At 40.6% G+C, this 17472-nt stretch overlaps 1 protein-coding gene and 2 pseudogenes across 1 annotated transcript; 1 reads left to right on the forward strand and 2 right to left on the reverse strand.

Annotated features, from left to right (window-relative positions):
* Positions 1-622: 622 nt before the first annotated feature.
* LOC110321519 lies at positions 623-1823 on the reverse strand (annotated as a pseudogene).
* A 4958-nt stretch (positions 1824-6781) lies between these two features.
* LOC110333219 (olfactory receptor 51Q1-like) lies at positions 6782-7744 on the forward strand. The gene has a single exon (XM_021214754.1). The coding sequence runs from the start codon at positions 6782-6784 to the stop codon at positions 7742-7744; it is 963 nt and encodes a 320-aa protein (XP_021070413.1).
* Positions 7745-12180: 4436 nt separating this feature from the next.
* Positions 12181-13131, reverse strand: LOC110338330 (annotated as a pseudogene).
* Between the last annotated feature and the right edge of the window lie 4341 nt (positions 13132-17472).

A 17472-nucleotide genomic window follows, 5' to 3' on the forward strand; every position in this document is an offset into this window, starting at 1 on the left:
TAGGCTCCTGTAAACCTGAGATTCTGGGTGTGTCTGAGTTCATGGCAGTCAAGCTCCTCTGAGACACTCAAATACTAGTGTGACCCAGCTCCTGTTATCCTGGGATCCTGTTGTCCTAAGATCCTAGGCGTGTTACAGTACATGGAAGTGGTGTCTCCTTTGAGGACTGTGGAGTTGTCTGGACTATTTGAAACCAAGGTAAACCTGAACTGATTAAAAGGAACCTGAGCCTGTGGTCAGGAAAGGCTCTGGTGTCCTTGTTCCTGCTTTCACAGGCCCATCACTATTGGATTGGAGCTGTTGTGTTCCACTCACCGTTGATCCTAAGATCACTTGGGTAGTCTGCTAGCGACCGTGGAGGAGTCCACTGAATCTGCGCCCTAGGTGACCTGGTGCTGGTGAAGACCAGAACGGGCTTGTGCCCCTGGTCAGGCCGGTTCTCTGCTGCCCTAGTCTTTCTCAGGTCCCTTGCACAATTGGATTGGAGCAGATGTTGTGTTCCACTCATCAGTTATCCTAAGATTGTGTGGGCAGTCCTCTAGGGACCATGGGGGTGTCTGCCCACTCTGTGCCCTAGGTAACCCGGTGCTGGTGCAGACCAGAAGCCTCTTTCTGCTTTCTGCTTCCTCTTCATTTTCTTTTTCTGAGAGAGCTTGCTGTCAGTCAATGGTTGAGAGGAGGTGCCCACGTTCTTTGATCCTTTGAGCCAAGCCAAGAAGGCCTGCTCTTGGGCCTCCAGGCAAGCAAGCTTGGCCTTCATGGTGATGCCAATCCAGGCAGCTTTGTGTGCTGTTCGCCCCTCACAAGCTTTGAGTAGCATCTTACCAGTCAGAATCTTTGGAAGCATGGGTTCATGGTCATCAACATCACTGAACCTCCCCAAGTCTCAGATAGGCTCCTCTTCGCCTGAGGATAGTGTGGCTGTCTTCCCAATATTCTGATACAGCAAGCAAGGCTTGTGGTGATTGAATTCAGTAGTCTCCTTGGAAAGGTGCCTTATCTGCACTCCATCCTTCCTTGAGTCCACTACCAAACTGGTAGCAGTCTTGAAGAGATCACTCTGCCAGTGGTTTGTAAATTCCTTGGCAAGGTCATTTCCCACCCTATTGGTATCTTGCTTCAGTGTCACCTTGAGGGCCTGAATGATACCATTCTCTCTCTGGCCTGATCCAATTTCCCTTAGTTTTATGTTGATGGAGGTGTTGCTGCTGCTGTGACTGATGCTATTCAAATTCTTAAGTGACTCTTCTGAGAGTTGTAAACTTGACAGTTAAGGAACTCTTAGAAATCATGACATGATAATACTCCATAATTATAAGATATGATTAAATAAATATTAGGGGAGTTTCCATAGTTTATATTCATAGAACATTCCAAAAAACTTAGACCCATTCATTGGTTATATTTAAAGAATAAGACCACACACACACATGCATACAAAGGCCCATAGAACACCAATAACAAAAAGTAGTATAAAGACTGTATGCATGACTCAGGGGTTAAGAGTACTTGTTCTTGCCGAGGGCCAGACTTTAGTCTGAGCACTCACATCAGGAGCTCACATCCCCCTACAATGCTATCTCCTCATGCCACTGGGACAACTGATGAGAAAGTCACTGTTGTGGTGGGAATTCTTTCATGTTCATGTCAGTGGGCCATTCATTTTTGTTTCACTTGTGAGAAAGAGGACCAGTTAGACTGTTTCTTACCTAGAACATTTTTAGTTTTTTCTATTATAAATATAAACTATACTTTTGTTTCACTTTCAGCACATTTTCAAGTGACATTTCTTGGGATGGATCCTTGCTGTTATCTTTCACCATCCTTCTGGTGCAAAAAGGAATGAAAGAAAATGTGCCATTGTTAGAGACCTTTGCCAGGCATATCTGGAAAGAAATCATCCAGATGACTGCTATGGCATTGCATGAATCTTTTTCTGTCACCTACTCCTACAAGTTTTTATTACAAATCTGAACTCCATATGTTATAGATGATATGTTATATAACATAACATGTAGGAAAGCTTGAAGAATAATAAAATTAAATGAAATACTTCCCTTAAAAACAAAACAAAAAAACCTGTATTCATCCTCTAGAGGGCAGTATAGAACCCTTACAGACTACTTTTTAAAAATTATTTTATTAGATATTTTCATCATTTACATTTCAAATGCTATCCCAAAAGTCCAGTATACACTCCCCCCGCCCTGTTCCCCTACACACTAACTCCCACTTCTTGGCCCTGGCATTCCCCTGTATGAGGCATTTAAAGTTTGCAAAACCAAGGGGCCTTTCTTCCCAATGATGGCAGACTAGGCCATCTTCTGGTACATATGCAACTAGAGAGGTGAGCTCTGGGGTTACTGGTTAGTTCATATTGTTGTTCCACCTATAGGGTTGCAGACCCCTTCAGCACCTTGGGTTCTTTCTCTAGNTCCTCCATTAGGGGCCCTGTGTTCCATCCTATAGATAACTGTGAGCATCCACTTCTCTACTTGCCAGGCACTGGCATAACCTCACAGGGGACAGCTATATCAGTCCTTTCAGCAAAATCTTGCTAGCATATGCAATAGTGTCTGCATTTGGTGGCTGGTTATTGGATGGACCCCTGGGTGGGGCAGTCTCTAGATGGTCCATCCTTTCATCTTAGCTCCAAACTTTATCTCTGTAACTCCTTCCATGCGTATTTTATTCCCTATTTTAGGGAGGAATGAAGTATCCACGTGTTGGTCTTCCTTCTTCTTGATTTTCTTGTGTTTGGGGAATTTTTTCTTGGGTATTCTAGGTTTCTGGGCTAATATCCACTTAGCAGTGAGTGCATATCAAGTGGCTTTTTTTGTGATTGGTTTACCTCCCTCAGGGTGATATCCTCCAGATACATCCATTTGCCTAAGAATTTCATAAATTCATTGTTTTTAACTGCTGAGTAGTACTCCATTGTGTAAATGTACCACATTTTCTGTATCCATTCCTCTGTTGATGGACATCACAGTTCTTTCCAGCTTCTGGCTATTATATATAGTGCTGTTATGAACATAGTGGAGCATGTGTCTTAATACCAGTTGGAAGATCTTCTGGGTATATGCCCAGGAGAGGTATTGCTGGATCTGCCGGTTGTACAATGTCTAGTTTTCTGAGGCACCGCCAGACTGACTTCCAGAATGCTTGTAAATGCTTGCAATCCCATAAGCAATGGAGGAGNGTTCCTCTTTCTCCACATCCTCGCCAGCATNTGCTGTCACCTGAATTTTTGATCNTAGNCATTCTGACTGNTGTGAGATAGAATCTTAAGGTTGTTTTGATTTGCATTTCCCTGATGAATAAGGATGTTGAACATTTTTTCAAGTGCTTCTCAGTCCTTCGGTATTCCTCAGTTGAGAATTCTATGTTTAGCTCTGTACCTCATTTTTTAATGGGTTATTTGAATTTCTGGAGTTCAGCTTCTTGAGGTCTTTGTATATATTGGATATTAGTCCCCTATCAGATTTAGGATTGGTAAAAATACTTTCGCAATCTGTTAGTAGCCTTTTTGTCTTATTGACAGTATCTTTTGCCCTACAGAAGCTTTGCAATTTTATGAGGTCCCATGTGTCGATTCTTGATCTTACAGAACAGGCCATTGCTGTTCTGTTTAGGAATTTTTCCCCTGTGCACATATATTCAAGGCTTTTCCCCACTTTCTGCTCTATAAATTTCAGTGTCTCTGGTTTTATTTGGAGTTCTTTGATCCACTTAGACTTGAGCTTTGTACAAGGAGATAAGAATGGATCATTTCTCATTCTTCTACATGATAAGGGCCAGTTGTGTGAGCACCATTTGTTGAAAATGCTGTCTTTTTTTCCACTGGATGGTTTTAGCTCCCTTGACAAAGATCAAGTAACCATAGTTATGTGGGTTCATTTCTGGGTCTTCAATTCTATTCCATTGATCTACCTGTCTGTTGCTGTACCAGTACCATGCTGTTTTTATCACAATTGCTCTTTAGTACAGCTTGAGATTATGCATGGTGATTCCCCTAGAGGTTCATTATTATTGAGAATAGTTTTTGCTATCCTAGGTTTTTTTGTTATTCCAGATGAATTTGCAAATTGCCCTTTCTAACTCAGTGAAGAATTGAGTTGGAATTTTGATGGGGATTGCATTGAATCTGTAGATTGCTTTCAGCAGTATAGCCATTGTAAGTATATTAATGCTGGCAATCCATGAGCATGGGAGATCTTTCCATCTTCTCAGATCTTCAATTTCTTTCTTCAAAGACTTGAAGTTCTTGTCATACAGATCTTTCACTTCCTTAGTTAGAGTCACAACAAGGTATTTTATATTTGCTGTGACTATTGTGAAGGGTGTTTTCCAATTCGTTCTATGAAGCCACAATTACTCCGATATCTAAACCACACAAAGATCCAACAAAGAAAGAGAACTTCAGACCAATATCCCTTACGAATATCGATGCAAAAATACTCAATAAAATCCTCGCAAACCAAATCCAAGAACACATCAAAATGATCATACATCATGACAAAGTAGGCTTCATCCCAGGGATGCAGGTATGGTTTAATATACAGAAATCCATCAACGTCATCCACTACATAAATAAACTCAAAGACAAAAATCACATGATCATCTCATTAGATGCTGAGAAAGCATTTGACAAAATCTAACACCCCTTCATGATAAAAGTCATGGAAAGATCAGGTATTCAAGGCCCATACCTAAACATAATAAAAGCAATCTACAGAAAACGAGTAGCCAACATCAAAGTAAATGGAGAGAAGCTAGAGGCAATCCCACTAAAATCAGGGACTAGAAAAGGCTGCCCACTTTCTCCCTACATATTCAATATAGTACTTGAAGTCTTAGCCAGAGCAATTCGACAACAAAAGGAGATCAAGGGGATACAAATTGGAAAGGAAGAAGTCAAAATATCACTATTTGCAGATGATAAGATAGTATATATAAGTGACCCTAAAAATTCCACCAGAGAACTCCTAAACCTGATAAACTGCTTCAGTGCAGTAGCTGGATATAAAATTAACTCAAACAAATCAGTGGCATTTCTCTACACAAAGGATAAACAGGATGAGAAAGAAATTAGGGAAACAACACCTTTCAGACTACTTAATCTATCAAAACTCTCCAAAGTTGCTCATTAATTCTTAAATGGATATTATCCCATAAACTTAGCATACCCAAGATACAATTTGCAAAACAATGAAACGCAAGAAGAAGGAAGACCAAAGTGTGGGTACTTCTTTCCTTCATAGAATGGGGAACAAAATACCCATGGAAGGAGTTACAGAGACAAGGTTCAGAGCTGAGACAGATAAAGGACCATCCAGAGACTGCCCCACCTGGGGATCCATGCCATAAACAACCACCAAACCCAGACACTACTACAGATGCCAACAAGTGCTAGCTGACAGGAGCCTGATATAGCTCTCTCCTGAGAGGCTTTGCCAGTGCCTGACTAATACAGAAGTGGATGGTCACAGTCATCTATTGGATGGAACACAGGGCCTCCAATGAAGGATCTAGAAAAATTACCCAAGGAGCTAAAGGGGTTTGGAACCCTATAGGAGAAACAACAATGTGAACTAACCAGTACCCTCCAGAGCTTGTGTCTCTAGTTGCATATGTAGCAGAGGAAGGCCTGGTAGGCCATCAATGGGAGGAAAGGCCCTTGGTCGTGAGAAGATTATATACCCCACTACAGGGGAATGCCAGGGCCAGGAAGTAGGAGTGGGTGGGTTGGGGAGAAGGGCAGGGGGAGGGAATAGGGGACTTTCGGGATAGCATTTGAAATGTAAATGAAGAAAATATCTAATAAAAAAATCTTACCTCTGACTACTTCATCTTGGCTTGACTTCCTATTATTCAACTAACGCTAACATACCTTTCTAAATGTTTCTGTTACTAGAACATCTGAAAAGTTCTTTTTATATGATTCCCTTTGCTACCTCTTCCATTTGCGTCTAATTAATAAATTTTAGATTTCCTCACAAATTGATTTTAACCCATCTAAGCTTTTTTTCCTTTCTACACCAACCCCTTTTTTCTTCCTTACCTGAAGTTCTGGTATATATTAATGTGTTATCTGATAGATTCTCAGCTACTTGGAAATGATTAGAAATTTCCATGATGTCTCCCCATCTCATTGAGCTTATTATTCATCTATGAGTCACTCATTATGGACTATCCCTATGATATTAAAGTCTTGTTATATCAAACAAACCTATGCTATTGTGCTCAGAGTTCGGTCCTACTCCTGTGCTCTGTAAGAGAATAATTGGCATTATAGTCCACACAATTACAGAAGCAAGATACCTGAAAATAATCTTGGTACTTTCCAGTTTAAACACTATTTCATCTGAGTAAATATCACAGAGTACTAAACTAATCACCTTTATGTGATATTGGTCAGGTAGGCCAGAGACAAAAATTTTGTTCTTGCTTGATTATTTGTTTAAATTTCTAATAAGATTAATTTCAGTTAGTAAAGATGTGAGAGGCACAGATACAAGAGTCATCAGTGGAATCCTAACAAAGGAAATATATTTTATATATTTTAATACATAGCTGAAGAATGTAAGTAGAAAATAATGAGCTTGTCTTGAATAGAAATCTTTAGGAGAATAATCCTCACTGTTCAGCTTCCAGCTATTGAATGAGTCAGTATTGTACTTCTCCAGGGCAACCTGTAATATATACTTTTTGATTGTACTGATTGAGTGAATAATGACACCATACTGATGCTGTTTTTAATGTGGACTGCAGATTCTGTATGTCCTGTTCATCAAGTATGTCAGAAGTAACTAACACCACTCATGGACCTTTCTACTTCATCCTCACTGGCATCCCAGGATTTGAGGCTATCCATCTCTGGATCTCCATCCCCTTCTTCTGCCTCTACACCATCTCCATCATGGGCAACACCACCATCCTCACTGTCATCCGCACAGAGCCATCTCTCCACCAACCCATGTACCTCTTCCTCTCCATGCTGGCCCTCACTGACCTGGGTCTCACTCTCACCACACTCCCTACTGTCATGCAGGTCCTCTGGTTCAACATNNGGGAAATCNGCTTTGANGCCTGCTTTGCNCAGNTNTTCTTCCTCCATGGGTTCTCCTTTATGGAATCATCTGTTCTATTGGCCATGTCCTTTGACCGTTATGTGGCCATCTGCCGCCCACTCCACTATGCCTCCATCCTCACCAGTGAGGTCATTGGTAGAATAGGGTTGGCCATCATTTGCCGCTGCGTCTTGGCTGTTCTTCCCTCCCTTTTCTTGCTCAAGCGCCTGCCCTTCTGCCATTCCCACCTTTCTCACTCCTACTGCCTCCACCAGGATATGATTCACCTGGTCTGTGCTGACATCAGGGTCAACAGCTGGTATGGATTTGCTCTGGTCCTGCTCATTATTGTATTGGACCCTCTGCTCATTGTACTCTCCTATGCACTTATCCTGAAAAGTGTCTTGAACACAGCCACTTGGACTGAACGACTCCGGGCTCTCAACAACTGTCTGTCCCACATGCTGGCTGTTCTGGTTCTCTATGTCCCTATGGTTGGTGTGTCTATGACTCACCGCTTTGCCAAGAATGCCTCTCCACTGGTCCATGTTCTCATGGCCAATATCTACCTGCTGGCACCTCCTGTGATGAACCCCATCATTTACAGTGCAAAGACCAAGCAGATCCGTCAAGGAATTATGCACCTCCTCTTGCAAAGAAAGGTGCACTGAAGACTGAAGTTTGTATAGAGAAAACTACTGTTATAAATGTAACATGGAGTCAAGCATGAATATTACCACAATAAAATTGCATAGCAAGTATGTGGGGTGAAACATTTGCTTAATAGATACTCCCAGCTAATAAAAGAAACAATGTTGGTTGACTAGAAATTAAAAGAGATATTTTTTTAAAGCTTAGATTTGCTATTCTCTGACCACTTGCCTTTGAGTTTGAGAAAAACATTTTTATAATATAAAGCTTTATACTTTTTTCTTCACAGTATTTTGAACATATTATAAAGCTCATGATCTTGTTTTATAAATTCAAAATTCTTAAAATGTATGAAAATGTTCTCTGAAGCTATAACCTCTTCATGTCACTTTCAATATTAAATACTAGAATTTAATTGAATGCAAGGTTTTATATAATATCTACCCATGGTAATAGAAAATTTTCATGGACTAGGAGACCAATTAAAGAAAGAATAAACACAATAACCTACATGGAAAGACTAATGAACACTACATATCAAGAGCTGAAGTGAAATAAGCTTGAGAAGCTGGGAGTTTTGGAAAATAGACATGTGAGAAAGAGTTGAGCGAATTCCATACAGATTTCATGTAAACTGTGTGATTTCTTTCCAGAAGCATCCACTCAGCAATGCTCTGGGCAGTAACAGAAGAGCACTGATGTCTCTTTCTTGTTTCTGTTATCAAGCATTCTCATATTAACATTTACAGGAAAAAGAGAAAGTAAAATATAAGCCAGTTGAGGTCTCATGTATTAACTTATCTGGGATCAAAACATCTTCATCTCATTAAGAGTTCAGTTCCTACCCAGATTTTTTATGTAATGTATACATTTTCAACACTTTTATTGTTTACATAAATTACATACTAAATGTGTTTTCAATATTTAAATCTATTTTTTATTTTTGAGATTATTATTAGTAAATCATTCTGCCATTCTCTTTTATTCCTCCAAACCCTCCAATATACCTGACTTTCTCTCTTTCAAATTCATGGGCTCTTTAAAAATAGCACAGGATAGCAATTGTGGAAGTACATATTTAAGTATGTATTTATGTTTTGTCACATACATTTATAAGAGAATAAACATTCAAATAATTTGAACACAATAATATATTTCACACTCAAAGCTTTGTTGGAGGCAAAAATTTAAAAAATGAGTTAGCAACAACAAATGTGTTGATGTAAATATTTGTTAAAGAACATATTCTCAAATCACTGACATCAATTATTAAATCATTATAAGTACAAATGCATGAAGTGTATGCTGAACTGTTGTAAACCTGCTATATCATCTCTGAAAATGAGCTCTCACCAACTACATACCTGTATTATAAAATATTAGCCGTCAATCTAAAAATACTGAAGCTAGACAAATTTCTGTTGTCTAAGAGAATATATAAATGAATTTAATTCATTTTTAATTAATTTACTTATTTTTTTACACTCCATATTTTATTTCCTGACCCATCCATCCATTCATCCAGCCAGCCAGCCAGCCATCCTCCTGTTTCACATCCCATACCTCATGCTCAGCCCCCTGTCTCCACGTGCATGTATCTCCAACCCACATGCCACGTGACCTCCAGTCCCTTGAGGGTTAGGTGCATCCTCTCTGAATAAACGCAGACCCAGAAGTTCTCTACTGTGTGTGTGTTGGGGGCTTCATATCAGCTAGTATATGCTGCCTAGTTGGTGGTCCAGTGTTTGACAGATCTCTGGGGTCCAGATTAATTGAGACTGCTAGTCCTTCTACGGGGTCACCCCTCTCCTCAGCTTCTTTCAGCCCTCCCTAATTCAACAACAGGGGTCAACTGCTTCTGTCCATTGGGTGCAAATAACTGCATCTGACTCTTTCAGCTGCTTGTTGGTCTTCTGTAGGGTGGTCATGCTAGGTCCATTTTTATGAGCACTCCATAACCTCAGAAATAGTGTCAGGCCTTGGGACCTCCCCTTCAGCTGGATCCTACTTTGGGCCTGTTGCTAAACCTTCTCATTGTGGTCTCTTATGGCCTCATTCTTTACAGAGTGACAGGTATTGCTTCTGGTGAGGGTGGGAAGAAGGCACTCAACACATGTGTGCCACACATCTGTGCAGAGCTTATATATTATGTGCCTATGATTGGTGTGTTTGTGATGTGTCATGTTGCCAAGCATGCATCACCAGTGGTCAACACCCTCAAGTTGAGCATCTATCTGTTTGTGCCAATCAAAAAATGGGGTATAGAACTAAACCAATATTTCACAACTGAGAAGTACTTAAAGAAATGTTCAAAGTCCTTAGTGATCAGAGAAATGCAAATCAAAACAACCCTGAAATTCCACCTTACAACAATCAGAATAGCTAAGATCAAAACCACAGATGACAACACATGTTGGAGAGGATGTGGAGAAAGAGGAACACTCCTCCATTACTGGTAGGATTGCAAACTGGTACAACCACTCTGGAAATCAATTTGGAGGTTCTTCAGAGTATTAGAAATAGATCTACCTGAAGACCCAGCAATAACACTCTTGCTGATAATACCAGAAGATTCCCTACAGTGCCACCGGGGAATGTGCTCAACTATGGTAACAGTGGCCTTATTTGTGATAGCCTGAAGCTGGAAACAACCAAGATGTCCCATGACAGAAGAATGAATACAGAAAATGTGGTTCATTCACACAATGGACTATTACTTAGCTATTAAGAATAAGGACATTCTGAGTTCTGCAGGCAAATGAATGGAACTAAAGCATATCATCCTGAGTAAGGTAACCCAGACCCAAAAGGACATGCATGGTATGTACTCACTTATAAGTGGATGTTAGCCAAAATAAATAAATAAATAAAAGGTACTGAATACCCAAGATACAGTCCACAGAACTCAAAAAACTCAACAAGCTGAAGTGCCCAAGTGAGGATGTCTCAGTCCCACTTAGGAGAGAGAGGAAAGCTATCACAAGTGGGGAGCTGGGGGAGGAACCTGGGAGGGAAAGTAGATGGTGGGGCAGAGGAGGGAATGGATGGGAGAGGGGAACCTGATCAGGTATAGGGTGAGGGAAAAGAACTGAAGCCCTGAGGGCCAGCAGAAAGAATGGAAACAGGCAACCTCTGGAGATAGAGGTTTAGGGGGATCCTCCAGAATGCACCAGAGACCTGGGTGGTGAGAGACTCTCAGGAGTCAAAGGAAAGGACCTTAGATGAAATGCCAGACAGTAGGGAGAGGGAACTTATAGAGCCCACCTCCAGCAAAAACAAAGGGCATCAAATGAGGGAGAGGGGGCCATCCCACAGTCACAATTCTGACTCATAATTGTTCCTGTCTGAAAGAATTACAGGGATGGAAATGGAAAGGAGCCTGGGGAAAAGAAGGTCCACTGACAATTTTTTTTATAATTGCTGTTTCAAACAAATAAGCACTTCAGAACATTACTGTGTATCAGTGACTACTGAACTAATACTACAGAATGGAAAATATTGTCATTGTAATTGGAGGCCTTGAGGTGAGAGAGACTAAGGAACTAATAGAAGACCCAGAAACAGCTCTGCAGTTTAGAAGATGAGAGTATGGTCACATTCATTTTATGATGCCTTTTATTAAACTGCAGGCAGGAAGAGTAAGAAACAATTGGAACTGTGCTGATGGAGCTGAGAACAGGGAAGAGAACAGAACACACCTCACAGAATGCTGAAGCTGATGGAGATTGTGTGAAGGAAGGAAGAAAGAAGGAAGTCAGAGTATCTACACGTGATGACTGGGCAGCTGAGAAACTTCATGTTTTACTATATGCATAAGTTGAAATCAACTTCAACATTCCAGAGTCTTTAGAAACACATAAATCAGGATGTGGAAACTATTGCATGGTGGGTTGGATGGCAAATCAGTTCATATATAGCAATGTGTCCTCATAGATAGGTTATCATACAATTTGTTGTTTAAACATGGACAGTTTTCAGAGTGAAATAGGGTTCTTTCATGAATAAGAAAATGTTAAAACCATGAATATCTGGTGGCAAACAGAAAAGTATACTAATTCAAAGGAACGTTTCCAGAATCGCTACCCTTAGGGTGACACTTCATCCCTAAGAATTCCATAAAAATGAATTTTTATTTATTTTAATTTAAATATCATTAAAGCACAAAAACTAATGTTAACTGACTATTTTGTAAGAATTGGGATGGAATAAAGGATAGTTTTATTATTTCTACATTCAATTAACATATCTGATGAAAGAAGAAAAGTTAGACATGTATGTAAATGTATGTCAGTAAAAAGTAAGACTTAAGACATTTATCATTCAGAATCAAGCCTGTAGTAATGCTTTGAATTTCTCTTTTCCTTATCAAAATACCTAACATAAAATTTTCCTTGTGGAAGTACTATAACCAGGGTTTATAGATTCAACAATTATATCTGCCCTCTGAGTGTGTGATTCAGATCAATCCCTTCTTATAAGAGAACAAGTTGGTAATTCCCTGTTAGATTGGAAGGGTCTTCACACTGTATATGATAGGATTGAGCACTGGTGGCACAAACAGATAAATGCTTGACATGAGGGTGTAGACCACTGGTGATGCGTGCTTGGCAACTCATTGCATCACAGACACACCAATCATAGGCACATAATATATAAGCACTGCACAGATGTGTGACACACATGTGTTGAGTGCCTTCTTTCAACCCTCACCAGAAGCAATATCCATCACTGTGTACAGAATGAGCCCATAAGAGACAACAATGAGCAATGAGTCCAGCCCAAAAGTGGCCAGGACAATGGCCAACCCCAGGATGCTGTTCAGCCTAGTATCTGCACAAGGCAGTTGGATCAAGTCTGAGTGGAGGCAATAGGAATGGGAAAGAATATTTATGTGACAATATGGAAGTTGTTTTAAAAGAATTGGAAGTGGGGCCATGAGTGCAACACCCTTTAGTGTAATACCCAGACCCATGGATATGATCCAAGACAGAGTTAGAATGGCTGTATAGCGCAGTGGATTACAGATGGCTACAAAGCAGTCATAACTCATGGCCAGCAGGACTCCCGACTCCATGCCAGAAAAAGTGTGAATGAAGAACATTTGTGCCAAACATCCATCAAAGTCAATTCTGTAGGCATCAACCCAAAGAATGCCCATAACAGTGGGCAGTGTGGACACAGAGACTCCCACCTCAGTGATGGCCAGCATGGAGAGGAACAGGTACATTGGCTCATGGAGAGCTGACTCTTGTTTCACTGCTGCCATGATTAGGCTGTTGCCCACAATGGCAACCATGTACATGATGAAAAAGGGAATGGAGAGCCAGCAATGTTGGGCCTCCAATCCTGAAATGCCAGTCAGGGAGACTGATAGGAGGTCAAGACTTTCATTGTTCTCTGCTCCCATGACACCAACCATAGAGATAAGTTTTCATCTGCATTTGAAACAAACTGAAGTTAGCTCAAATCAGTTGAGCCATGCTTATTAGCATCCCTGTAGAAACTGAAGAGAAGTGAGAAAGCTGGTGGGTGAGGTAACATAGCAGATATAATCACCTTTCCCCCCTGGTTTCCGGAATCCCCTTTAATCACTGTTGCATATTAAAGAGGCATTTCAGATTGCTCCTTCTCTGAGGAATTGCTGTTTTGTTTGTTCCCTTATAAAATGAAGCTATACTATTCTCATACTTGACTGTGTAGGAGGTAGAGAATATTGATATTTACGGCCTATGCGTCTGGTTTTCTAAATTGGTAAAAGTGAATCCCTCTTTAATCTAGGTTAGTCATCACAGAGTTGAATTACCACGCTATATCTGTAGAGCTGTAGCTGCAACTGTAAATCTGAGGAGGCCAGAATACCTGTAAACAATCACACTATGGCTTCTCACTCTGTTCCAGATAAGAAGAAATAAATATATTGATTAAATAGATTCTGACTCTAGAAGGCATGAAGTTAACATTCTGGGTGAAAATGCAAATGCACAAGCTACTTCTGAATGGAAAACATAGTTTATCAAATATATCCATGATGCAGTGCTGTGAAATGAGGTTTGATGGAGAATCCATGGACTGAGTGAAGATGCAGGTAAATGACTTAGTTGGCCATCAAGGGATTACTCGGAGCTTTTATGAAAGTTTAGAAGTATGTGATGTGGCTTGATATAACCTAACCTAATAAATGGAGAATACCATAATGAATCAGATTTGTAATGAAAGAAATGTGAATACTAGATGGAATGACACAGATATAATTGATAGGCAAACTGAGTGAATTCAAGTCATACATTTAGTCATTCACAACGGAACAGATGTATACATCATAGCTTCTGTGTGAATCCTTCATGATTACCCATAGCTGACATAAAATTGTCCACATGATCATGTATCCCAGGTCCCTCAGAGACCAATCCACAAAGGAGAGAGCACGAGCCACAGAAGCAACAGAGCTTCTTGGACAGGGTCCCTTCAGGCCTTCATCCTCAGCCAGGAGGCAAAGATTAGACCCAGACCTCTGTGCACCTTTCCTACCAGAGGAGAGTTGGCCTCCAGGGAGGGCTCTGACCAAGGGGACTCAAGTAAGATCACCATTTTGTATCCATGGTCTCTCAGAGACCAGTCTGCACAGTACAGTACTCGGGCCACAGAAGCAACAGAGCTTCTTGGACAGGGTATCTTCGGGCTTTCCTCTTCAGCCAGGAGGCAGAGCTGAGCTCCAGAGCTCTGTGCACCTTCCCTGCCAGAGGAGAGCTTGCCTGCAGAGAGTGCTCTGACCACTAGGACTCAGGAGAGAGTTGGACTCCCAGGAGTGCTGACAGAGGCTAACAGAATCACAGGCAGAACAAGTTCCAGCCAGAGACAGCTATAACATCTAACACCAGAGAGTACCAAATGGTGAAAGGCAAATGTAAGAATCATACTAACAGAAACCAAGACCACTCGGCACCATTGGAACACAGTACTACCACCACAGCGAGTCCTGGATACCCCAACACACCTGAAAAGCAAGATTCTGTTTTAAAATCATATCTCATGACGCTGGTAGAGGATTTTAAGAAGGGCATTAATAACTCACTTAAACAAATAAAGGAGAACACTGCTAAACAGGTAGAAGTACTTAAATAGGAAGCACAAAAATCCCTTAAAGAATTATAGTAAAACATTGCTAAACAGGCAGAAGTCCTTAAAGAGGAAACACAAAAATCCCTTAAAGAACTACAGGAAAACGCAACCAAACAGGTGATGGAATTGAACAAAACCATCCAAGATTTAAAAATGGAAGTAGAAACAGTAAAGTAAACCCAAAGGGAGACAGCTCTGGAGACTGAAATCCTAGGAGAGAAATCAGGAGCCATAGATGTGAGCATCAGCAATAGAATACAAGAGATGGAAAAGAATCTCAGATGCAGAAGATTCCATAGAAAATATGGACACAACAATCAAAGAAAATGCAAAATGCAAAAAGATCCTAAATCAAAATATCCAGGAAATCCAGGACACAATTAGAATACCAAACCTAAGGATAATAGGAATAGATGAGAATGAAGATTCTCAACTTAAAGGGCCAGCAAATATCTTCAACAAAATTATAGAAGAAAACTTCCCTAACCCAAAGAAAGAGATGCCATGAACATACAGAAGCCTACAGAACTCCAAATAGACTGGACCAAAAAAGGAATTCCTACTGACACATAATAATCAGAACAACAAATGCACTAAATAAAGATAGAATAATGAAAGCAGTAAGGGAAAAAGGTGAAGTAACATAAAAAGGCAGACCTATTAGAATTACACCAGACTTCTCACCAGAGACTATGAAAGCCAGAAGATCCTGGACAGATGTTATACAGACTCTAAGAGTACACAAATGCCAGCCCAGGCTACTATACCCAACAAAACTCTCAAATACCATAGACAGAGAAACCAAAGTACTCCATGACAAAACCAAATTCACACAATATCTTTCCATGAATCCAGCCCTCCAAAAGATATTAAAAGGAAAACTCCAACACAAGAGAAATTACAACCTTGAAAAAGCAAGAAAGTAATCGTACAACAAGCTTAAAAGAAGAGAGCTGCAAGAACAGAATCTCAACTCTAACAACAAAAATAATGGGAAGCAACAATTACTTCTCCTTCATAGAAAGAACTCAAGAAGCTCAACTCCAGAAAATCAAACAACCCTATTAAAAAAATGGGGTACAGAGCTAAACTAAGAATTCTCAACTGAGGAATACCGAAGGGCTGAGAAGCACTTGAAAAAATGTTCAACATCCTTAATCATCAGGGAAATGCAAATCAAAACAACCTTGAGATTCCATCTCACACCAGTCAGAATGGCTAAGATCAAAAATTCAGGTGACAGCAGATGCTGGCGAGGATGTGGAGAAAGAGGAAAACTCCTCCGTTGCTGGTGGGACTGCAAGCTGGTACAACCACTCTGGAAATCAGTTTGGCAGTTCCTCAGAAAATTGGACACAGTACTACCAGAAGATCCAGCAATACCTCTCCTGGGCATATACCAAGAACATGTTCCAACTTGTAATAAGGACACATGCTCCACTATGTTCATAGCAGCCTTACTTATAATAGCAAGAAGTTGGAAATAACCCAGATATCCCTCATCAGAGGAATAGATACAGAAATTGTGGTACATTTACACAATGGAGTACTACTCAGCAGTTAAAAACAATGAATTTATAAAATTCTTAGGCAAATGGATGTATCTGGAGGATATCATCCTGAGTGAGGTAACCCAATCACAAAAGAACACACATGATATGCACTCACTGATAAGTGGATATTAGCCCAGAAACTTATAATACCCAAGATAAAATTTGTAAAACACCTGGAACTCAAGATGAAGGAAGACCAAAGTGTAAATATTTTGTTCCTTCTTAGAATGGGGAACAAAATACCCATGGAAGGAGTTAGAGAGACAAAGTTCGGCACTGAGATGGAAGGAAGGACCATTCATAGACTGCCCCACCCGGGGATCCATCCTATAAACAACCACCAAACCTAGACACTATTGCATATGCTGGCAAGATTTTGATGACAGGACCCTGATATAGCTGTCTCTTGTGAGGCTATGCAAGTGCCTGGCAAATACAGAAGTGGATGCTCACAGTCATCTTTTGGATGGAACACAGGGCCCCCAATGAAGGAGCTAGAAAAAGTACCCAAGGAGCTAAAAGTTTCTGTAACCCTATAGGAGGAACAACAATATGAACTAACCAGTACCCCCAGAGCGTGTTTCTCTAGTTGCATATGTAGCAGAGGATGGCTGAGTTGGCCATTAACAGGATGAGAGGGCCTTAGTCTTGCAGAGATCATATGCCCCAGTACAGAGGAATGCCAAGGTCCTCCCCTTGCATTGATGCCAGATAAGACCCCTTCAGCTCCTTCCATCCATTCTCTAACTCTGTTTTGGTTAGGATCAGGCAGAGCCTCTCAGGAGACAGCTGTATCAGGCTCCTGTCAGCAAGCACTTCTTGGCATCAGCAATAATGTCTGGGTTTGGTGTCTGCATGTGGGATGGATCCTCAATTGGGGCAATCTCTGGACTGTCTTTCCCTCAGTCTCTGCTCCAATCATTTTCCCTGTATTTCCTTTACACAGGAGAAATTCTGGTTAAAATTTGGAGATTGGTATGTGTTCGTATCCGTCAACCAGAAGGCAAATCTGGTATATAGGTTTCCAGGTTATCTCTTTCTATATAAGTCTTATAAATGATATTGTAATCAAAAGT

The sequence above is a fragment of the Mus pahari genome, chromosome 1, assembly GCF_900095145.1.
Source record: "Mus pahari chromosome 1, PAHARI_EIJ_v1.1, whole genome shotgun sequence".
In the NCBI taxonomy this organism is placed as follows: domain Eukaryota; kingdom Metazoa; phylum Chordata; class Mammalia; order Rodentia; family Muridae; genus Mus; species Mus pahari.